Consider the following 24728-nt stretch of genomic DNA (forward strand, 5'->3'; position numbering starts at 1 on the left):
AGACCTGCTGAGTTGGTTTAACAGCAACTGTGTCTGTGGCCTTCCATTTCCTGATTCCATTCCTTACAGTTCACACTGACAGTTTAAACCTCTGAGATGGCTTTTTGTAGCCTTCCCCTAAACCAGGAGACTCAACAATCTTTGTTTTCAGATCTTTGGAGAGTTGCTTTGAGGATCCCATGCTGTCTGTCACTCTTCAGAGGAGAGTCAAAGGGAAGGAAGCACAACTTGCAGTTGACCACCTTAAATACCTTTGACCACTCGTGATTGGACACTCCTGTCTATGAAGTTCAAGGCTTAATGAGCTCATCCAACAAGTGATCAGCATTGAGCAGTGACAGGCATTCAGATCAGCACAATGACAAGGGGACCCACATTTGTGCACAGCCAGTTTTTCACATTTGAATTAATTTCAGAAAACTAAATACTGCGTCACTGAAAATCTCTGTTCGGAAAACACCACAGTACTCCTAGGAAATGACCGACATACCACTGATATCTCTACTGTTGAAAGGAGAGTCGATTATTATGCAGGCTGAAAGGGCTTCACAAACTTTTTCATAGGACTGCACATCAGTGTTTCTCAACCTTTAATTATTTGCGACCCGACTTTTCATAATTCATAATTGCGCCCCCCTAACATTTTTCTGAAACCCTAATAAAATGTATTCCTATATTTTTTGCTGCCGATACACCGCTACAAGTTTTATTATACCTTCTTAACTTTTATCGACATTTATCTAACTCTATATTTATTGTTCTAGTATCAGAATGTAGTTTAAGTTCATTTGTTTTGGTTTCAATAGATGTATTTTTCACATTTTCGATTCTTGTTTTCTTTTTTTCACATCTTCGCACGCCCTTTTTTGTTACTATGCCCCACAGGTTGAGAACTGCCGTTGTACGTACTGTGGCAGTAGGGGGCGCTAGTGCTCCCTTGAACCCTCAGGTACCACGCAAGACACTGGATAAAAGTCCCAGACTCTTTATTTTTTAACACAAATGTGCACCAAGCACCTTCCGCACTACTCATAAATTATCAACTCTCTTAACCAGTCCTCCAGCTCCCAGACACTTAGCCACCCTTCCTCCCAGCTCAGCTCAGTGTCTGGACTGGCTTCTAGTCCTTTTATAGCCCCTGACCCGGAGGCGTTCCTGTCCAATCAGACCACAGTTCCTTATTCCTTCTGGGTCAGGGCAAACAGTCCTTTCCTTCACCCCGGGAGCACGTCATTCCTTCCAGTCACGTGACCGTGACGTACTCCCGGGTCATAAGACACAAAAGAGCCCACAAGCCCCCTTACAGCGACTTCTGGTGGCCCCCAAGTTATCCAGCGGGGCTGTGTATAAACACTACAAAGTCCATGAGGCCCTGCTGGACCTCGGGTCACAATCCTGCTGTCGGGAGAGCTCCTCCTGGTGGCCTGGGGGTGAGGACCGGAACCAAAAGCCGGCAATCCTCCACAATACATATACATATACGAGGTGAGATATACATTATATACATATATATATACGAGTTATATATATATATATATATATATATACACTAGCTGTGTAAGCCTGCGCCGTAAACAGGTTCTCTCTGCTCGGAGGTTTTGTTTTGCCGACGCGCTCGCCTCTCTTGTGTATCAGTGGCTAAGCGAGTTTCTCTTTTCTCGGCAGTTTCACTTTGGCGATGGAGTCGATTTCTTTGAGCTTCATGCTGTAACCTCGCACTTCTGGGCCGGACAGACAGACACACACACTTCCAGTTGTAGACGTTTATATATTGGTCTTCTTACTGAGAGGCAGCAACACTACCTCTGTGCCACTGTGCATCTTTTATTCTATTTAATGCTTTGCATGTCCTGTATTTACCTGTTGTAGTGTTCTGTGCAAAAAATATTTGTATCCAATGTTATATATACCCTGCTGTTGAGACTCTATAAAGTGCCTCGAGCATGCAAAAGGTGCTATATAAATAAAATGCATTACTATTATTATTATTATTATTATTATGGAATGCCAATGGGTTCCTGATTTTTAAAGGACTCTTCCTGCATTCCATAGCACAGGCTAAGTTCAGCTTTTCTTGATCTGCCAGTATTCTGCTAGGTCGTCTACTATACAGTAAAGATTTCTGTTTTTGTCCACACATTAGGGACCTTTTCAAAGCCCAAATTAACCAAAGAAATACAAGCAAAGACCCCTTTCCTAGCATTAAATGGTTCTTCCATCCATCTATCATCCAACCCACTATATCCTTACTATAGGGTCACAGGGGTCCGCAGGAGCCAATCCCAGCGTGCAAGGCAGGAAACAAACCCCGGGCAGGGTGCCAGCCCACCACAGAGCACACACACATACCCACACTAGGGACAATTTCGGATCACCAATGCACCTAACCTGCATGTCTTTGGACTGTGGGAGGAAACCCATGCAGACACGGGGAGAACATGCAAACTCCACGCAGGGAGGACCCGGGAAGCGAACCCAGGTCTCCTAACTGCGAGGTGGTAGCGCTACCCACTGCACCACCCCTAAATGGTCCTTGGTCAACAAAAAGTTCCACAATAAACCTCACATCCCAGTAAAGTGCCATTTTAGCACTTTTGTGTTTTAAGGGTGTGTAGGCAGTGTGGTGCACTGGTTAAGGTGCTGGACTTCAGATCCAGCTGCAGACACTGTGGGACCCTGAGCAAGTCACTTCACCTGCCTGTGCTCCTTTTGGGGAAAATAAATAAATAAATAAAAAGTGTATCTCGAAAATAATGTAAATTTCTTGGGTACCCTGAAAAAGGGAAATGGCAGGTTGTTACATTTACAAAAATGTATTTATATTACATGTATTGTTTATGTTCCACTTTTTAAACATAACTAGATCATGTTTAGTTTATTGAATCTTGTGAGATGTGCAATATACTAATTTCAGTCATTTAGGTAGAAGTCAAAATACAGTAGTTCTATTTAGTCCTCACCGGAAATGAATACTCACCGCTTGCTCTCGTTGCCGGCCCGATCTGCGTGCGCGTGCGTATTGAAAGGCTACGTCATCACACACTTTACGGTGCTGCCCAATCTGTTTAACGCATGCGTGAATGCTTGAAGGCGGTCTCCGCCGACTGTGGAGGTCACGTGTTTCCGCTCCGACTGTGGAGGTCACGTGTTAAGTCACGTGACTTTCAAGGCAGCAACAATGGGTTTTGGGTTTGAGTTGGTGTCGCCGGTTAAGAGCAAAAGAGCGTAAAATTAAAAAAGAACGAGAAATATTCAAAATTTCATTTAAAACACTTAATCACAAAGACTAACGTTACTCCGATTTGCGTTTTTTTTTCCTTGTATTCACTTTAAATGTTTTATCATACAATGCCCACTAAGTACCGTCACAAGTTAGTAAATGTATTATTAAGTTGTCTCTATTTACTCGCTTAGTTAGTGCAGGTACGTTTACGTACTTAAAGTTCTGACTTTCTTTACGGGTCAACTATCAGCATTGCTGTTCATTAGTATTAACATAACATTGCTCAACGAGATAAATACTATTAATACAGACAAATAAATAATACACCCGAATACAATACATTTCAGTTGCCGAATTTGCACGTTTGACAAAAAAAAATTGTGAAAGAAGATGCCAAGCAGCAATTTTTGCACTTTATATTTTACTAATATTTAACATTTATTCTATAATATATACAGGTACTTTAAATATAAATAAATGTATTTTATAATAGAACACTCCTTCCAAAGTGCATTTGGTGTTCATATTTAGTTAAACATTGGTTATGGCATTCTGGCACAGCCAAAGACGCAGTCTTCTTGTACAACTGTATACATTTCAGGTTTTGAACACGAATCTTTTGTATTTTTGTTAGTTTGTGTTGTTTTTATCAAACAAAAGTAGTTTGTGTATAAGCAAACCTGTTTATTTCTAATTAATAACTCTGAACACGGGCTATAAAATGATACTGAAACGAGTATATTTGACAACCTAAAAAGGTTATAGCTAAGTAAGTGGTTGAGGTGCATTTTTTAAAAAGCTTATAAAACGATTGTTAAAATATTATGCCTTATTGACATTTTCATTTAACATGATATAATTAATTTAACAGAGAATGAAAAAGTTTCATTCATTTTATATACAAATATGTTTCAGGATGTATTAATTTAGTGCATTAAGCATAATTCAATTATTTTTGATAAAAACAATTTTATTATGTGCAACCGATGTACATTTTTATTTTAATCTGACATGGCATTAATAATAATAATAATAATAATACGTGCAATAATAATAATAATAATATGGACGTGCGGTCAGGAGAGGCAGATGATTCATCATGAAAAGTAAAAACTAATAAAATAAATGTGTCAAATGGTCTGTGCTATAAATTTCTTTTCTGTATGATTCCAATAATTTTGATCAAAATCACTGAATTGGCGCATTTCCTGTTCATATAACAGGGGAGAAACGCGATGTGCGGTAGCGAAGAGCCTCGCCTCCTTCACTCAAGGGGTTGTTGATGCGCGTGCCTGTCGCTGTCTCTCTGCATGTCGCCAATATGAGGTTAGCAGACACGTTTATTATACACCCTGACTTTCCACAGGCTGGCTAATACCTGTAATGAATGTGTGTGACATATTTAGTGTTCTGCGGTGGGCTGGCGCCCTACCCGGGGTTTGTTTCCTGCCTTGCGCCCTGTGTTGGCTGGGATTGGCTCCAGCAGACCCCCGTGACCCTGTAGTTAGGATATAGCGGGTTGGATAATGGATGGATGGATGGATCGGACATAAAACCGCAGTGAAAAGGCACAGGGAGAGGCAGACAGTACCGTGCTGCCCTGAAGGGGGCGCAGGTGCTCGTTGCTGTTGTTCTTCTACGCAGAGGCGCCGATAAGTTAGCGACTTCAGAAGGTCAAGCGCACTGCAGCTCTACCTTTATTTTTACTTTTTGTTCCGACTCACTGCCAAAATAGAAGATTAAGATTTTTAAAACTAAAGGACATTAAGGAGGACTTTTACAAGAAAGTGACTGAGATTTTCGTGGGGATGGATCGGCGCATGGACTTCATTTACAAATAAAGGTAAAACCATAAACGGTTTTCAGTTTTATAAAAAATAGAATCAGACTAAGAAAAAAAAAACAATCCAATATTTAGAAACTAAATTTTGTCCTTAAATAAAATATTCCTTTGATTTTCTTGTTACCCTTTTAGTCTCTATTAAGATTACTTAAAGCATCAGAATGAAAAGGTTTAAAAAATATTTCAATTAAGGTCAAAATTGCAATCCGTTTTTTTTGTACACCACTCTATAATTTCATTCGTATTGAGTTTGAATTGTGGAATTGTAACGGCAAATTTAGAACACAAATTTAGAGGATGAGGAGCAAATGCGCTCTCCCCGCTCTTTCTCGCCGTTCTTTCTTAGCCGAATATGCGCCTCACCTGTGTGTGTCTGTGTGTAAAGAATGAGATATGAAACATAACCAGTTGTCAATGTGCAGGCTGCCAACTGAATAGTGAATAAGCCAGTCTTTTGGGGGTGTTCCAATTTTGGAATGGCACGGTGGCGCAGTAGGTAGCGCTGCTGCCTCGCAGTTAGGAGATCTGGGTTCGGTTCCCGGGTCCTCCCTGCGTGGAGTTTGCATGTTCTCCCCGTGTCTGTGGTTTCCTCCCACAGTCCAAAGACATGCAGGTTAGGTGCATTGGTGATTCTAAATTGTGCTTGGTGTGTGTGTGCCCTGTGGTGGACTGGCACCCTGCCCGGGGTTTGTTCCCTGTGTTGGCTGGGATTGGCTCCAGCAGACCCACGTGACCCGCGGGATGGATATTCTCCTATATATATATATCTGAGATGCTTCTAAGAGGATCCCTCTTCAGGGTCTAATTCCGTAACCTGTACTTCTTTGAAAACATAGTCCATCGCCTGAAAACGCTCACCAGTATAATCCCTTCTTGAAATAGTTATAGCCAATTAGTCACTGGGTATAGCGGGTTGGATAATGGATGGATGAATAGATAATAATGGGCGGACACTTTTTGCAAGGACTCTCGTCCCGGTTTTCTTTATTCGTTGTGCCCTGCTAGGTTGCCGACAGCACATTAATGAGTTGTTCTGCTTTCTCCACAGAAGTTTCATATGCAAATAGCCCACCTCAGAATGAAGCGGTCCTTTTATCAAGCAATGCTCTCTACACGTAGACAACAAAAACCCAATAAAGCGGCGATGACGACTTTCCATCAGTAAGCTTACCTTCTCTGCTGCTCTTCTCTATTCAGAGCCCTAAGGCGTCCAGTGGTCCTGCGGCTACATAAAGAAGTGAATGGAGTGAAACAGGAAGGATGGATTGTGCCAAAAAGTTGAGACGTCAGAGACGACAGATGTCGTTAGCCCTCAGAATTGAAATCGCCGAGAGCTCCGCTGGGTGCCGGCGACAAAGACGATCCCCTTTTAAACTGCGTAGGGTGAGTTATAGGTAGTGATCGGGGTGGGGTCCTGCCCTGGGAGTGGTCCTTTGTCAAAGATTAGAAGACCTGCGGGGCTCACATTGTGAGAAAGCTACAAAGTAAACGAATGGTGGAGCGTGCCGCCTTAGGTGGGCTCACGTGTATTTAAGGCCGCAGGAGTCGGACAAAATAATGACTAAAAAACAAAAAATCGCCCTGGAACGAGATATAGAACGTTGGATTTGTAAATCAACTACATTCTGAGGGGTCCAGAAGCATCCTAGTGTCACTACACCAAACAGTGGCGTCACCATTCACTCAGTGCGGTAACCAAGACCGGATTAAGACCCCCACAGACACCTGGGTGACTTAAGCTCCTTGATCAAACGTGATCGTACGTTAAACAAAGTTGGGGGCGGACAGAACCCCAGTCGACTCAAGCTGCAGACCCCCACAGCTCCAGATAAGGGTATTGGTGTTTACACTGAAAAAAAAGGGATGTACAGGAATGGATTTACTTTACATTACATGTATTGTTTATGTTCCACTTTTGAACATAACTCGATCATGTTTAATTTATTGAATCTTGTGGGATGTGCAATATACTAATTTCAGTCATTTAGGTAGAAGTCAATTTAGTCCTCATCGGAAATTAATACGCACCGAGCGGAGTCACCGTCACCGGAGGTCGGATAACTTGGCGGTAAAGTCACGTGACTTTCAAAGAAGCAACGGGCTGTTCGTTTGAGTTATTGTCGCTGGTTAAGAGCAAAAGGTTAGTGAAATAAAAGTTAAAAAAAACACACACACACCGAAAAATATTCAGATTTTCATTTAAAATGCTAAATCACACAGACTAACGTTACTCCGTTTTGCGTTTTTTCTTGTATTCTCTTTTAATGTTTCAACAAGGCCGGCACGGTGGCGCAGTGGTATCGCTGCTGCCTCGCAGTAAGAAGACCCGGGTCCTCCCTGCATCCGTGGAGTTGCTATATTGACATGAGCCATATTTATTTAACATAACATAATTAATTTAACAGAGAATGAAAAAGTTTCATTCATTTTATATACAGATATGTTTCAGAATATAATAATTTAGTGCATTAAGCATAATTAAATTTTTTTGATAAAAACAATTTTATAATGTGCAACCCATGTACACATTTTTTTTATTTTAATCTGACATGCCATTTTTTTCAGTGTAGTTAGCCAATAAAAGGTGTCATCTTCCTTAACTTTTCATTGCATCCATAATGGTTAACACAGCGCAACACGCTACTACCGCAGCCTGGAGAAATTATGGGAGGATCTGTGTTGGTGGGGGGGCGGGATAAATGTCAATCAAACTCGACTTCAGCGAATCTTTGAAGTCGGAAATGATTGAGTGGTGAACACACCTCCCCGTTACAGTCATTGTTATTCCGGGCTCTCGCAATAAACTATTTTTTTTATAATTATGCAATAGATTATTATCCAATGTACCATTTATACATTGTAAATATGCAAATAATACAAAATATTCAGAGAATAACATAATGCCAGGGGAATATGGTCATAACTTTACATAACATAGACAAACTGTATATATATATACATATTAAAAAATTATATTTGGACAACAAATTAAGTACTTTAATTGCCTTACACTTTTTATTGTTTATTGATAGAGTATATAAAAGAATTAAGGTCATCAAGAAATGAATTCTGTTACTGCCTCAAAGTGTTTTGCAAGTACTATGAGGACATTTATTACATAGTTAAATTCTTTGCGACTTTTTGTATAACAGAAAGCAATATCTAGTTGCTGTATTGAGGAGGTTGTCACTTTATATTATATCTCAGTGATAACACCTGGTTACACTATGGTCAAGACTGGGAGGGTAGTGGGGGGGTCTGACTCAAGTCAGGTAAGCCAGGTGACAAAACATTGCAATCCAATTGGCTGTCCAGCAAAGCTGCTGAATCTAGAAGTCGAGGGGGTCTGAACACGGACCCATGTTGGACATTCTGTGTCTTAATTCATTAAGCTGGTCCCCAAAGACGATTTTAGCCCGCAGTGGGCTTGATCAATTCATTTAGGTGGGGTTTGATTGTTTTTAGTGTTGGGGGTTGTCCCCCCAAACCCCCCACCCTTGGTGCTTTCAGCCCATGGACACCTGGTGTGATACACCCTTAAAAAAATGCTGGTTCTTTAATGGCACTTTACAGCTCTTTACTGAGTTGTGTGGTTCCTCATGGAGGCACTGCTTGACAAAGAGCCTTTTCATTTTGGGAGGGGCATGAAGTTGGTTCTTTGTGCTTTAAAAAACTTCCAAGTATGTAAAAAAAGGAAAAAAAGATGAAATCTTTAATGTAGTTAACTAGTGGGACACTCACAGATGAAGAAAACCTTAAGCTGTGTTATTGTAGATAGATAGATAGATAGATATGAAAGGCACTATATAACAGATAGATAGATAGATAGGAAAGACACTATATAACAGATAGATAGATAGATAGATAGATAGATAGATAGATAGATAGATAGATAGATAGATAGATAGATAGATAGATAGGAAAGACACTATATAACAGATAGATAGATAGATAGATAGATAGATAGATAGATAGATAGATAGATAGATAGATAGATAGATAGATAGATAGATAGGAAAGGCACTATATAACAGATAGACAGATAGAACTTTATTTGTCCCCAGGGTGGAAATTTGGATTTTTACAGATCTTTAAATAAATAAACACATTAATAGGTAGATAAATAAACAGAGAAAGAGAAAAGCAGAATGAAAACAAAGTAAAGTTCACACTTGGCTGTCCCAGTCCCAGTGAGGCGATATACGGGTGTACCGTTGTTGGTATAAAGGAGCCCCCCAGTCACATTTCCTGACCCACTTCTGCTGAACGATTTGTTGTCTGAAAGTCTCCAGTTTTGCTGTGTCAGAGAGAGGATGTGCAGCGTTGTTCATAATTGCACTCAGTTTTAATTCTCTCATTCACTACAGCATTCAGGTGGTCCGGAGTGTGTCCTATAACTCTGCTTGCCCTTTTTTTTTGCCTTGTTGATTTGGTGGTCCTCTCCTGATGTGATGTTACCAGCCCAGCACACCACAGTGGCCTTCACAGAGTCCTAGAAGATGTGAAGGACATCACTTCCCACATCAAAGGAGCTCAGTGTCCTAACGAAGAGGAGTCTCCTCTGCCCTTTCTTCTATACTTCCTCTATGGTCTGAGACCAGACCAACCTGTCATTAATGCGGACCACCTCTACATGTACTCCCTGAACAATGACCTGACATGGAGGCTCTTTGGTGGGGTGAAAATCAATAAGCAGTTCCTTGGTTGTGCTGATGTTCAGTTGCAGACAATTCTCAACGTTCTCACCCTGACTCTTCTCCTCCGTCTCATCCCCCTTATCAATAAATGACTGCAGAATCATCTGTGAATTTCTGAAAGTGACCCTTCCTGCTGTTATATTTGATTTTGTGATAGTAAATCCTTTATTTAATAAAGATTCTATGTGACCTTTGTGTATTTAGCCGGGGCTTTTTGGTGGGATTTCCCCCTCTAGTGGGCATTTTTGGAAGTGCTTGTGGGACTTACAGTACATGCTTTGGGAGTGAAGCGTGAAGCAGACAGGCCTGCTTCTTGTGGTGTCTCACAGTCCTCCAGTATCACAAACGGTGGTCTCCCTGTCAGTTGGTCCTCCAGCTAGGACACCACAGGCTCATCCACCTGTCTGTCTCTGACCAAGTTGTTAGCAGAGGGGTAATAAAACACATCAACCCCACATAAAAGTAGGAGAAGATGAAGAGCAAGAAGAAGGATCCATTATTATACACTACGCTCATTCACTGCTTTGACATGTGAAGGATGTGCAGAAGCTGCTGACCGTGGATCATTTGTTTCTTATTATACTTCAGGGTCAGAGGAAACCAAACAACATGGGGCAGGTTAAAAAAAAAAAACCCTGGACGTATAGCAGCAGGTTTGATAACACATGTCAAGCAAAAAATGAAGATTTTTCTTTTTCCCAAAACACCAACATCTCACAGTATTTTATTTAGTTAGTCGCCATACCTCCTGCACTTCAGTAGAGCTAAGCCTGTTCAGGCCCGTCCAGTACTTGGAGGGGAGGCCATCTTGGAAAAGCTTGGATTGCTGCTGGCAGTGGTGTTGGTGAGGTCATTAGGGGTCTGTGTGGGGATCCCAATGTCCCCAGCGCAGTGACAGGGACAATGTAATATGTAAAAATCGGTGCCATCCTTCAGATCTTCTTCTTTCGGCTGCTCCCGTTAGGGGTCGCCACAGTGGATCATCTTCTTCCATATCTTTCTGTCCTCGTCATCTTGTTCTGTTACACCCATTGCCTGCATGTCCTCGCTAAACCACATCCATAAACCTCCTCTTAGTCCTTCATCATTTCCTCTTCCCTGGCAGCTCTATCCTTAGCATCCTTCTCCCAATATACTCCTCATCTTTCCTCTGCACATCTCCAAGCCAACTCAATCTCACCTCTCTGACTTTGTCTCTCAACTCTCCCACCTGAGCTGACCCTCTAATGTCCTCATTTCTAATCCTGTCCATCCTCATCACACCCAATGCAAATCTTAGTATCTTTAACTCTGCCACCTCCAGCTCTGTCTCCTGTGCCACCATCTCCAGCCCATATAACATAGCTGGTCTCACTACTGTCCTGTAGACCTTTCCTGTCACTCTTACTGATACCTGTCTGTCACAAATCACTCCCGACACTCTTCTCCATCCACTCCACCCTACCTGCACTCTCTTCTTCACTTCTCTTTCATAATCCCCATTACTCTATTGATCCCAAGTATTTAAACTCATCCACCTTCGTCAACTCTACTCCCCTCATCCTCACCACTCCACTGACCTCCCTCTCATTCACACACATGTATTCTGTCTTGGTGGTCCTACTGACCTTCATTCCTCTCCTCTCTAGAGCAGATCTTCACCTCTCCAGGGTCTCCTCAACCTGCTCCCTACTCTCGCCACAGATCACAATGTCATCAGCAGACATCACAGTCCATGGGGACTCCTGTCTAATCACGCCTGTAAGCCTGTCCATCACCATTACAAATAAGAAAGGGCTCAGAGCCGATCCCTGATGTAATCCCCCCTTCGTCACTCCTACCACAGACCTCACCACGGTCACACTTCCCTCGTACATATCCTGGACCACTCTTACATACTTCTCTGCCACTCCCGACTTCCTCATCCAATACCACAGCTCCTCTCAGTCACCCTGTCATTTGCTTTCTCCAGGTCCACAAAGACGCAAAGCAACTCCTTCTCGCCTTCTCTAAACGTCTCCATCAACATCCTCAGAGCCAACATTGCATCTGTGGTGCTCTCTCTTGGCATGAAACGTTTACAGGGAAAGAAACTCCAAGTAAGAATCTGCAGTGACATATTGCTCCCCATAGTTTAGGCACTCACTACTTCTGGACTGCTTTCAGACTTAAAATTTCCCAAAACGTTTGTGCAGATACCTTCAATGCATAATGTAGTGAAGAATTTAGTTGGTTCAGGATTAAATTACAACCACTACACACACCCGGTCAGGGATGGATGAAGACGTCCAAATTTTATTTATTAATTTCTTCCAAACTTATACAAATGTGAAGGTATGGTCTAAGTAAAATAATAAACGTAGATGAGCTATCCCCGTTTCTTTCTCTTTAAATTTGTCAGTGTTCACATTAGTCATTAGCAGGTACTTTATTTATCCAGTAGATGGCGCACTACACTCAAGATAACATCAATATCAGGAAATTACAAGAACAAGTCAAGTCAAGTCAAGTTGGGGAGCCTGCACTGGTACAGAGCAATGTCGCACCCACCACACAATGAGACCCCCCAGGCAGACACGCGGTCCAGTCCCACCCTCCGGAAATGACCCTCTATCTGTAGCAGCCAGGTGTTACGTGGGTGACTCCTTGGCATGGTCCAGCCGCTTGGGTCCCTGACAATGAGGATCTTACGAGCCGGATCACCCTCGGGTAATGGTGCCACATGGCCGTAGTGCCGTAACTGACGCCCCCTGACAATGCAGGTCATGTGCCTCATTCGGGACTCTATGAGCAACACAAAGTCAAACCAGTGGTACCCGAGGACCCTCTGAAGAGACACACATGAAGGAGTCGAATCTTCGTCTCAGGTCACTGGATAACATCCATGTCTCGCAAACAGGGAGCACCAGGACTCTAAAGACTTGGACCTTCGTCCTTTTGCATATTACTAGAACATTAAACCATAAAGCATTTACTCAACTTAAATAAGTATTTATTCTTAACATATATACATATTATACATGAGGAAACCATAATACTGTAATTCTATAACAAATAATATGTGTAAAACTCTGTTCAACTATACTTTAGCTTCCTCAAACGTCTAGATTTAGAAAATGTACTAATATATATATATACAGTGGTGTGAAAAACTATTTGCCCCCTTCCTGATTTCTTATTCTTTTGCATGTTTGTCACACAAAATGTTTCTGATCATCAAACACATTTAACCATTAGTCAAATATAACACAAGTAAACACAAAATGCAGTTTTTAAATGATGGTTTTTATTATTTAGGGAGAAAAAAAAAATACAAACCTACATGACCCTGTGTGAAAAAGTAATTGCCCCCTTGTTAAAAAATAACCTAACTGTGGTGTATCACACCTGAGTTCAATTTCCGTAGCCACCCCCAGGCCTGATTACTGCCACACCTGTTTTAGATTTCTCATAAATATGACCTAAAACATCATCAGATTGTCACTCAAGTCATAAAAGTAGATAAAGAGAAACCAGTTAAACAAACGAGACACAAATATTATACTTGGTCATTTATGTATTAAGGAAAATGATCGAATATTACATATTTGTGAGTGGCAAAAGTATGTGAACCTCACGGATTAGCAGTGAGTTTGAAGGTGAGGTGTCAGGTGTCGGGTGTTTTCAGTCAATGGGATGCCAGTCAGGTGTGAGTGGGCACCCTGTGTTATTTAAAGAACAGGATCTATCAAAGTCTGCTCTTCATAACACACGTTTGTGGAAGTGTATCATGGCACGAACAAAGGAGATTTCTCAGGACCTCACAAAAAGAGTTGTTGGTGCTCATCAGGCTGGAAAAGGTTAGAAAACCATCTCTGAAGAGTTTGGACTCCACCAATCCACAGTCAGACAGATTGGGTACAAATGGAGGAAATTCAAGACCATTGTTACCCTCCTCAGGAGTGGTCGACCAACAAAGATCACTCCAAGAGCAAGGCGTGTAATAGTCAGTGAGGTCACAAAGGACCCCAGGGGAACTTCTAAGCAACTGAAGGCCTCTCTCACACTGGCTGATGTTCATGTTCATGAGTCCACCATCAGGAGAACACTGAACAACAATGGTGTGCATGGCAGGGTTGCAAGGAGAAAGCCACTGCTCTCCAAAAAAAACAGTTTGCTAAAGATCACGTGGACAAACCAGAAGGCTATTGAAGAATGTTTTGTGGACAGATGAGACCAAATAGAACTTTATGGTTTAAATGAAAAGTGTTATGTGTGGAGAAAGGAAAACACTGCATTCCAGCATAAGAACCTCATCCCATCTGTGAAACATGGTGGTGGTAGTATCATGGTTTGGGCCTGTTGTGCTGCATCTGGGCCAGGACGGCTTGCCTTCAGTGATGGAACAATGAATTCTGAATGATATCAGAGAATTCTAAAGGAAAATGTCAGGACATCTGTCCATGAACTGAATCTCAAGAGAAGGTGGGTCATGCAGCAAGACAACAACCCTAAGCACACAAGTCGTTCTACCAAAGAATCGTTAAAGAAGAATAAAGTTAATGTTTTGGAATGGCCAAGTCAAAGTCCTGACCTTAATCCAGTCGAAATGTTGTGGAAGGACCTGAAGCGAGCAGTTCATGTGAGGAAACCCACCAACATCCCAGAGTTGAAGCTGTTCTGTATGGAGGAATGGGCGAATTCCTCCAAGCCGGTGTGCAGGAATGATCAGAAGTTACCAGAAACGTTTAGTTGAGTTATTGGGGGGTCACAGCAGATACTGAGAGCAAAGGGTCACATACTTTTGCCACTCACAGATATGTAATATTCGATCATTTTCCTTAATAAATAAATGACCAAGTATAATATTTGTGTCTCGTTTGTTTAACTGGTTTCTCTTTATCTACTTTTATGACTTGAGTGACAATCTGATGATGTTTTAGGTCATATTATGCAGAAATCTAGAAAATTCTAAGGGGTTCACAAACTTTCAAACACAACTGTAATATATACATATATAAACTGCTCAGAAAAATGAAAGGCACCCTTTTTAATGAGAGTGTCGCATCAAGTCAGTGACACTTGTGGGCTGTTGATCTGCTCAGTGAAGTAGCAGAGGGGCTCATTCATCAGTTCCAGTTGCTTTGGTGCACTAGAGGGGCAACACTGAGACGAACCCCCAAAACAGGAATGAATGGGTTAACAGGAAGGCCACTGACATTTTTCCCTCCTCATCTGTTTTGTCACTCCGTTTTGCATTTGGCTACGGACAGTGTCACTACTGGTAGCATGAGGCCATACCTGGACCCTGCAGAGGTGGCACAGGTAGTCCAACTTCTCCAGGATGGCACATTAGTATCACGTGGCATTGCCAGAAGGTCTGCTGTGTCTCCCAGCACAGTCTCAAGGGTATGGAGGAGATTCCAGGAGACAGACAGGCAGTTCCTCTAGGAGAGCTGGACAGGGCCCCTCGTAGAAGGTCCTTAAACCATCAGCAGGACCCACCGCTATCTGCTCCTTTGGGCAAGCAGGACCAGGATGAGCACTGGCAGAGCCTACAAAATGACCTCCAGCAGGCAGGCAGGCCACTGGTGTGAATGTCTCTGACCAAACAATCAGAAACAGATTTCAAGAGGGTGGCCTGAGGGCCTGACGTCCTCTAGTGGGCATCGTGGACATTTGCCATAGAATACCAGAATTGGCAGGTCCACCACTGGCACCCTGTGCTTTTTACAGATGAGAGTTTGTGACAGACATGAAATGGTCTGGAGAAGCTGTGGAGAACATTATGTTATGCTGCCTGTAACATCGTTCAGCATGACCGGTGTGGTGGTGGGTCAGTGATGGTCTGGGGAGGCATATCCACGGAGGGACACAGACCTCTACGGGCTAGACAACGGTGGGCACCTTGACTGCCATTAGGAATTGGGACAAAATCCTTGGACACATCGTCAGACCCTATGCTGGTTCCTCCTGGTGCACAACAATGCCCGGCCTCATGTGGTGAGAGGATGAAGGAATTGATACCATTGACTGCAACCCCCAATGCCACGCTCACTCGCCTGACCTCAATCCAATAGAACACCTCTGGGTGGGACATTATGTTTGGGTCCACCCGACACCTCAACCTGTCCAAGAGCTCAGTGATGCCCTCGTCCAGATCTGGGAGGAGATCCCCCAGGACATCATCCGTCGTCTCACGAGGACGTCGTCAGGCATTGTGGGGGGTTGGGGTTTGGGCTCATTCAAACCACGGAGTACGATTGTGAGTTGCTGCAATGAAATTTCGGCAAAGTGGACTCGTCTTCCTACCTGCCGCCTCAATTTTTTCCTTTGATTTTCGGGGTGTCCCTCTGTTGATCATTTTCATTTCCATCCTTTCGTTCCTCACACATCACCATATTAGTCCATAGCAGTAGAGAGATCTAGCAGCATTTTTTTGCCCATTGAGATCTGATGTGTTTTCAAAGTGGTCCTTTAATTTTCTGAGCAGTATATATACATACACACACACGTATATAAATATATATGTACATATATATCATTTTTATTGAGCTTTTATTTCCTACTACTAGATTTTAGTCTACATAAAGCACTTTATCACATTTAAACAAGTGAAAGTTGATCAAATAAATATTATTTTTGGTATCAATAAACTCGAATTAGTAATACAATCATTATTTTAGGAATCTCCTACTTACACAAACCTAGACTTCTGAAAGTTAAGTCATTCTTCATTGTCTGTGTCACTTATGTTCATCTCAGTAATTCATGTAGACGAGAAATGCCAGACAATTGCTAAATTTGGTTTCTCTTATTTCTTAATTTCATAGTCAGACTGAGTCTTCCAGGTATTTTAGGTGATCTTTGTAAATAATCTGTGCCGCTATCGTTGCATCGTATTTTATGTAACAACAGATCCGCGATTAAGAAGCTCCACTGAACTGCCAGTCGGACCCCTCGCCCTCTCCTCCGTTATCTCCGACCGCTTCCCACTCTGAAATACCAAACTGTTTTGCGTTGCAAACACTTAAATCCCAAATGAGAAAGGAGCGCGCTAACCTCCAGTAGCACTGGCGCCGAAAACAAATACCAACTGTGGGCGTGGTCCAGCTCACATTTAATGCAATGATTGGCTAAGCAAGTGCCAATCAAGCAGAGCGAGGCAAAAAGAAAGTGTAAAAATAGTTCGGATCGATGCAGAAAATCTTTAGGTACTGAGATGTAAATTATGTGTAAATACTTTCTGTGAAAATCAGGACCTCTATAAAAAAACCGGTATATTTCGCGCCTACCCTGTGAACTTGGAAGTTGTTACTACGTCATCGCAGCGTTTATCAACTTCCAGGTTGAAGCCCGTTCTAGTCGTTAGTGACTGTATAGTGAATGAAACTAAAAACTGTTTTTTTATCATTATTAAGATGGCTGGGGAAGAGGCTTTGCGCCCTTTGATGTTTCTTCTACTTTATATGCTGATGAAGAGAAGAACCGACATAAATAACGCCAACGTCCAGAGACGCAATGAAATCCAGAGGAGAGTGCGGCACCGGCAGTATTTTTTCCAGCGACAGAGACGAATGCTTATGGTACACAGCTGATTGATCAGGTTTTTTTTTTCTTTCCTGATTGTCGATCATCTAACGGGGTGGTCTTTGACACGTGCGATTGGCGCAGATCAAGGCGGCGACTAAACCTTAACGCCCCCCCTCGTTGGCTTCTCCTGCCGAGTTGATCGCAGGCGTCCGCTGCTTGACTTGTTTTTATTGTCGGTGTGTGCGTCCCCGTTACTCTGTTACTGTGATGTTAACGCTTGTTTTACACGCTCGGGATCATCTACTGGTTTTCCTCTTTCAACAATCTTCTAAATCACAAAAGCTAGGAGTGTGTTTGCGAAAGGAGCGGGGCCGGCGTTACTGCCGCCGCTCTCTGCTCCAGGAGGCTGTGTGGAGTTTTAAATCAAATGAAATCGTCACATACAATCAGGTTTTTGTCCCAGCCCAGTTTCTTAACGAGCGGTCAATTATTGCCGATGAAACACTTTTTGCTCAAGTGACATTTTGATGTTTTATTTTAGTGGTCTCGCTTGTTAAGATGCAATATATGTGATGTGCCATCTGTTGGGAAGGAAAATGCAATGCATTGTTTACTACAAGTGTTTCTGATGTGCCATCTGTTAGAATGACAAACACGATGCACTTTATTAGTACAGTACAAGTGTTTCTGATGTGCCATCTGTTGGAATGACAAACACGATGCACTTTATTAGTACAGTACAAGTGTTTCTGATGTGCCATCTGTTGGAATGACAAACACGATGCACTTTATTAGTACAGTACAAGTGTTTCTGATGTGCCATCTGTTAGAATGACAAATGCAGTGCACTTTATTAGTACAAGTGTTTATGATGTGCCATCTGTTGGAAAGGAAACTGCAATGCATTGTTTAGTTTGTAAATGTAATGCATTTTTTGCTACAAGCGTTTGTGATGTGCAATCTGTTGAAAAGAAAAATGCAATGCATTGTTTAGTACAAGTGTTTCTGATGTGCCATCTGCTAGAATGACAAACACAAGTGTTTATGACGTGCCATCTGTTTGAAAGGAAACTGCAATGCATTTTTTAGTTTGTGATATGCCGTCAGTTGTAAAGAAAAATGTAATACATTTTTTACTATGTGTTTCTGATGTGCCGAAATGACAAACAGTGTATTTTATTACTACAAGGGTTTGTGTGCCATCTGTTGGAAAGAAAGCTGCAATGCATTTTATTACTACATTTGTTTCTGATGTGGCATCTGTTGGAACGATAAATAAAATGCATGGTTGCGGTTGTGGTGCACCATCTGTTGGAATGACAAATGTAGTGCCTTTTACTACTGAGGATTTTTGTGATCCTGTTGGGATGACAGAGATAGCAACCAGATGGACACCCAGACTCTTGTCCTTTTATTAAGCAGAAGGTACGAAAAGGGGGTCAAAAATCAGCTCTGTAGATTGACATTCCTGAGTGTGACTTTGTGTGAGTGTGTCTCACAGTGGACTGTCATGTCGGTTCTGGAGCTCACAGCCCCGTATTTGGAGAAGCACGTGTGTATAATGAATGATGATATGTTTGATGACGATGGCCTTCATTAGTGATCTGCGGTTCCTCTAACTTCCCAGGGCAGGTTGTTAACCTCTTCACCCGCCTCTGAGTGCCCCTGGGAGTCCTTAATTGTAAATGTTGTCTTTTTTTTTTTAAGATGCTGATCGCCCGCAGCAGCCGCTGCACCTGCTGCTTCCGGACCAGGGCCTGGACCAACATCCAGAGCACAGACTGGTGGGAGAGGGTGGTGATGAACGAGTTCCAACCCCGGGACTGGCTGGAGAAGTTCCGCATGTCCAAGGACACCTTCTTCTTCATCTGCAACAAGCTGAAGCCCAAACTCGCCCGGCAGGACACCCACTTCCGCCTCGCCCTGCCCCTGGAGAAGCGCGTGGCCGTGGCCCTGTGGCGGCTGGCCACCAACGTCGAGTACCGCACCATCAGCGTCCTGTTCGGGGTGGGTCGCTCGACGGTGTGCAAGTGCGTGCGGGACGTGTGCCACGCCATCGTGTCCCTCTTGAAGCCTCTGTACCTGCAGCAGCCCAACGAGCACGAGCTGGAGGACATGGTGCGCCTCTTCAACACCCGCTGGGGTTTCCCTCACTGCGTGGGAGCCATCGATAGTCTGCACATCTCCATCATCGCCCCGCCTCAGTACACAGTCGACTACTGGAACAACAAGTGCTGGCATTCCGTGGTGCTCCAGGGGGTCGTCAACGGCTTGGGCCAGTTCTGGGACGTCTGTGCCGGCTTCCCGGGTAGCACAGAGGATGTCACCATCCTGCAGAACTCTACCCTCTGGGGCACTGCCATGGAGGGCGGCCTCTTTCCGGACCCGCCCAAGGAGTTCACGGGCAAGCCGCTCAAGTTCTTCCTCCTGGGCGATGCGGCCTATCCCCTTCAAAGCTGGCTGCTCAAGCCCTACCCAGAGTGCAAAGACCTGACGGCCAGGCAGCTGAAGTTCAACTACAGGCTGAACCGAGCCCGCAGCGTCATCGAGAACGCCTTCCTGCGCCTGAAGGCCCGCTGGCAGTGCCTGCACAAACGCAACGACTGCAGTCTGGACCTGGTGCCCACCATGATCCTTGCCTGCTGCATCCTCCACAACGTGTGCGAGGTGCACAGCGACTCGTTCAATGAGGACTGGCTGGAGGCCATCAACCAGCCCGACTTCCCGCAGCCCTCGGACATCGTGCCGACGGCCATGGACGACCCGGAGGGCGAGGCGGTGCGCTCTCTCCTCTGTGACTACTTTGAGCGTCAGCAGGAGTGAAGTGGGTTGCGCGCTCTTCCCTCTCTGCCTTGGGGGCATCTGAGGATCCCCTGTTAAAACGGACGAGAAGGTGAACGACGATTGAAATGGAGGACAGACCCCAAACCGCTACGTTCTCAGAGTCCCGCTCCGGTTGAGTGTTCTCTTGGACAAACGCTGCCCCGGTGGTCAATGCTGTTAATTGAAGATGTTATGAAGGGGGGTGAGCGCTCCCGGGTACTCGGCAGGATGCCAGGTCAACGCACTCTTCTCTTTTTACATGGTAACAGAAAAGAAATGGCCCAATTCTGCTAACACGCCCTTGTATTGTTGGCACATAGTTTCAACCCAAATGTGGCGGGAGGCTTAACAAGGCAATGCCACAGTGGGCACCCATGTATATATAGACTGCTGATCTGCTGGATGCCCACTCCACCTGCTAAGAAGAGACCCCCGGACTTGAGCTGCATGGCTAACCCAGTTTCCAGGTCAATCGTAAAGCCATCCTGACTGCGGGCATTGAAGAGGGAGGCCAGTGAGTGGGCATAGCAAAAGCTGGCATCAGATTTTAGCATACTTGTTAGTTGAATTATTCTTGAGCCTGGGCACAAACTGAATGCTGCTAACACATAAACTCAAAAAAATGGATTGGCATTGTTGGCACATATGAACTTTTTATTTATTCAGTTCCAGCCTAATGTGGTGTGGGGCTTAGCAAGGGTGATGCCACAGTGGGCACCTACACCTGCTGGATGACCTATTCAGCTGCAATGAAGAGACCCCCGGACTTGACCTTGATGGCTTAATGGTGTCCGAGTCAATCGTAAAGCCATCCTGACTGCAGGCACTGGGGAGGCCAGTGACTGGGCATAACAAAAGCTATGGCAGTAGACGGGCATCAGATTTGAGCGTCATTGTTATTTGAGTTATTTGTAAGCTGAATGCGGCTACGACCAGAATTGAAAGAAAGCATTTGCATTGTTGGCACCTGCGGTCTTTTTATTTATTGTTTCCGTTTGTCAGTTCCATCCTAATGTGGCGTGGGGCATAACAAGGGCAATGCCACAATGGGCACCTACAAATATAAATTATATATATATCCTCTTTAATAAAACCCCTATGTGTGTCTAGGTGTCTGTATGTGTGTCTTCTGGTGAAGTGCGCATGTGCGGGGCTCGGTGCGATCTGCACGGCACCATGGACGCACACACACTGGAAGCTGGGCACACAGTGAATGGCGTAGCCGTGCCCGCGCATGATAAACAAATAAAGGACAGCATTGCTGGGGAGAGTGCTGATTGGGTAGTCGCGGCTGCGCACATAAAATCCATTGCTGGGGAGACGCCACACATACTGCCCCATGCATGTTTACTAACTAACTATCTACTAACAACATGCCACCCAAAAAAAAGGACACGTCAAGTAGGACAAAAGACACCGACACTCAAATCGTATATAAGCAAAACCTCCTGGAAGAACGGTCAGCTCAGCAAGTAAACATCAACCAAAGAAACATACGAGCAAATAGAGCGATTGAAGAAGAAGAAAATGAGCGTCCGAATATTCCCCGTATTGATTTGGCTCCATCCTCTACTAATTTACCCTTCACCATAAGAAGGCGACAATTTCCAGTTACATTAGCCTTTGCCATAACAATTAAAAAAGCTGAAGGGCAAACCTTAGAAAAAGTTGGCATTTACTTTCCAGAGCCAGCATTCAGCCACGTCAGTTATATGTTGCATTATCAAGAGTTTGAAGTTTTCCAGATGTTGTTGCCAACGTTGTAGATGGTCCTGAACAAGGCAAACTCAGACAGAATATTTACAAGAAATGTTGTCTGTAATGAAATTTTTTGGAAACATTGCATGAGGTAAAAAAATAGAACATTTTCCCTAAATATCTTCTTCAGATATTGTGTCTTACAGATTGTTACAAAGTTTTACACTAAGGCAACATTAATTATACTTACGGTATTGTCATAGATGTTTCTATTTTATTTTTAATATTATTTTACTTTAGGCTTCTTGCAAAAATATTTTTAACAAAACAAATTAAGACAACAAAAAGAATGAGGTCAAGGTCCCTTGCCATTTAATATAGACTGTTCATACTAATGTTTCTGCAATACTGTTCTAGTGCCCACTATTGTAACGGGCTTAACGTCTAGTATATATATACAGTGGGATGCAAAAGTTTGGGCACCCTTGTTAATAGTCATTATTGTCCTGTATAAATCGTCGGTTGTTACGATAAAAAATGTCAGTTAAATATATCATATAGGAGACACACACAGTGATATTTGAGAAGTGAAATGAAGTTTATTGGATTTACAGAAAGTGTGTAATAATTGTTCAAACAAAATCATGCAGGTGTATAAATTTGGGCACCACAAAAAAGAAATGAAATCAATATTTAGTAGATCCGCCTTTTGCAGAAATTCCAGCCTCTAAACGCTTCCTGTAGGTTCCAATGAGAGTCTGGATTGTGGTTGAAGGTATTTTGGACCATTCCTCTTTACAAAACATCTCGAGTTCATTCAGGTTTGATGGCTTCCGAGCATGGACAGCTCTCTTTAACTCACACCACAGATTTTCAATTCTATTCAGGTCTGGGGACTGAGATGGCCATTCCAGAACGTTGTACTTGTTCCTCTGCATGAATGCCTTAGTGGATTTTGAGCAGTGTTTGGTCGTTGTCTTGTTGAAAGATCCAGCCCGGCGCAGCTTCAGCTTTGTCACTGATTCCTGGACATTGGTCTCCAGAATCTGCTGATACTGAGTGGAATCCATGCGTCCCTCAACTTTGACAAGATTCCCAGTCCCTGCACTGGCCACACAGCCCCACAGCATGATGGAACCACCACCATATTTGACTGTAGGTAGCAGGTGTTTTTCTTGGAATGCTGTGTTCTTTTTCCTCCATGCATAACGCCCTTGTTATGCCCAAATAACTCCATTTTAGTTTCAATCAGTCCACAGCACCTTATTCCAAAATGAAGCTGGCTTGTCCAAATGTGCTTGAGCAGACCTCAAGCGGCTCTGTTTGTGCTTCCTCTTCATCACTCTCGCATACAGCATCTCCTTGTGTAAAGTGCGCCGAATGGTTGAACGATGCCCAGTGACTCCATCTGCTGCAAGATGATGTTGTAGGTCTTTGGTGCTGGTCTGTGGGTTGACTCTGACTGTTCTCACCATTCGTCACTTCTGTCTATCCGAAATCTTTCTTGGTCTGCCACTTTGAGCCTTAACTTGAACTGAGCCTGTGGTCTTCCATTTCCTCAATATGTTCCTAACTGTGGAAACAGACAGCTTCAATCTCTGGGACAGCTTTCTGTATCCTTCCCCTAAACCATGATGGTGAACAATCTTTGTCTTCAGGTCATTTGAGAGTTGTTTTGTGACCCCCATGTTGCTACTCTTCAGAGAAACTTACAATGGACCCCCTTAAATGCTCGGATTCACCTGTGTATGTAGGTCAGGGGTCACTGAGCTTACCAAGCCAATTGGAGTTCCAATAATTAGTTCTAAAAGTTTGGAATCAATAAAATGACAACGGTGCCCAAATTTATGCACCTGCCTGATTTTGTTTGAACAATTATTGCACACTTTCTGTAAATCCAATAAACTTCATTTCACTTCTCAAATATCACTGTGTGTGTCTCCTATATGATATATTTAACTGACATTTTTTATCGTAACAAACCCAACGATTTATACAGGAAAATAATGACTATTAACAAGGTTGCCCAAACTTTTCCATCCCACTGTATATATATATATATATATATATATATATACTAGACATTAAGCCTGTTACAATAGCGGGCGCTAGAACAGTATTGCATAAACATTAGTACGAACAGTCTATATTATATTATATATATATATATATATATATATATAGAGAGAGAGAGATAGTGGGCTCTATTTTTCCCTTGAACCCCTGTCCAAGACTCCAGACACCAGGAAAATGTCCAAATGTTGATTTTATTTAAATGTTACAGTGCACAAAGCACCCTCTCCTCCACTATAGTCATATACAAATCAATCACAAATACAATAACCAATCCTCCAGCTCCCAGGCGCGTTGCCACCCTTCCACCTAGCTCAGCTCGCCGTCTGGGAGCTCCCTCAGTCCTTTTATACTCCCTGACCCAGAAGTGTTCCCAATCCCCAGTCCATGTGATTCTTTATCACTTCCGGGTCAGGTACGAGTCCTTTTCTTCACCCCAGAAGTACGTCACTTCTGTCGTTGCTCTTCTGGGTTATAGGGCACATATGACACTTTGCTCCCCCCTGCATAGGGACTGTTGAAAGGCATTGGATTTTACAATCACTGTTATTTTAATTATTCCTGCGCCTGGTCACAACCTGAATGCTGCTAACACAGATTTGCATTGTTGGCACATACAGTCTTTTTATTTATTGAGTTAAATATCTAATGTGGTGTGGGGCATCGCAAAGGCAATGCCACAGTGGACAACTACGTATATAAATTGCTAATCTTCTGGATGCCTCCTTTACTTACAGGTGAAATACCCACAGACTTGAGCTGCATTGGCTCCACAGTGTTTTAAGTTAATTATAAAACCATTCTGACTGCGGGCATCGAGGAGTCCAGTGAGTGGGCATAGCAAGAGCTGGTATAGGGATTGTAAAATGGCCTCCGATTT

The 24728-nt window shown here is 43.2% G+C and overlaps 1 protein-coding gene and 1 long non-coding RNA gene across 2 annotated transcripts; both read left to right on the forward strand.

Annotated features, from left to right (window-relative positions):
* Positions 1–4888: 4888 nt before the first annotated feature.
* On the forward strand, positions 4889–9882 carry LOC120536300. Its single transcript, XR_005635097.1, has 3 exons — positions 4889–5066; positions 6115–6449; positions 9528–9882. It is a non-coding gene; the product is annotated as an uncharacterized LOC120536300 (long non-coding RNA).
* A 7165-nt stretch (positions 9883–17047) lies between these two features.
* Positions 17048–21186, forward strand: LOC120537869 (protein ANTAGONIST OF LIKE HETEROCHROMATIN PROTEIN 1-like). Its single transcript, XM_039767115.1, has 2 exons — positions 17048–17307; positions 18962–21186. Exons 1-2 carry the CDS (start codon positions 17143–17145, stop codon positions 20075–20077), a joined length of 1281 nt encoding a protein of 426 aa, XP_039623049.1. The 5' UTR covers positions 17048–17142; the 3' UTR covers positions 20078–21186.
* Positions 21187–24728: the final 3542 nt, after the last annotated feature.

Source organism: Polypterus senegalus, chromosome 10 (genome assembly GCF_016835505.1).
Source record: "Polypterus senegalus isolate Bchr_013 chromosome 10, ASM1683550v1, whole genome shotgun sequence".
In the NCBI taxonomy this organism is placed as follows: domain Eukaryota; kingdom Metazoa; phylum Chordata; class Cladistia; order Polypteriformes; family Polypteridae; genus Polypterus; species Polypterus senegalus.

Coding starts and splice junctions, on each gene's coding strand:
- LOC120537869 (XM_039767115.1), top strand. CDS start 17,143: ATGGCTGGGGAAGAGGCTTTGCGCCCTTTGATGTTTCTTCTACTTTAT. Junction 17,308..18,961: donor GACAGAGACGAATGCTTATG/GTACACAGCTGA, acceptor TTTTTTTTTAAG/ATGCTGATCGCCCGCAGCAG.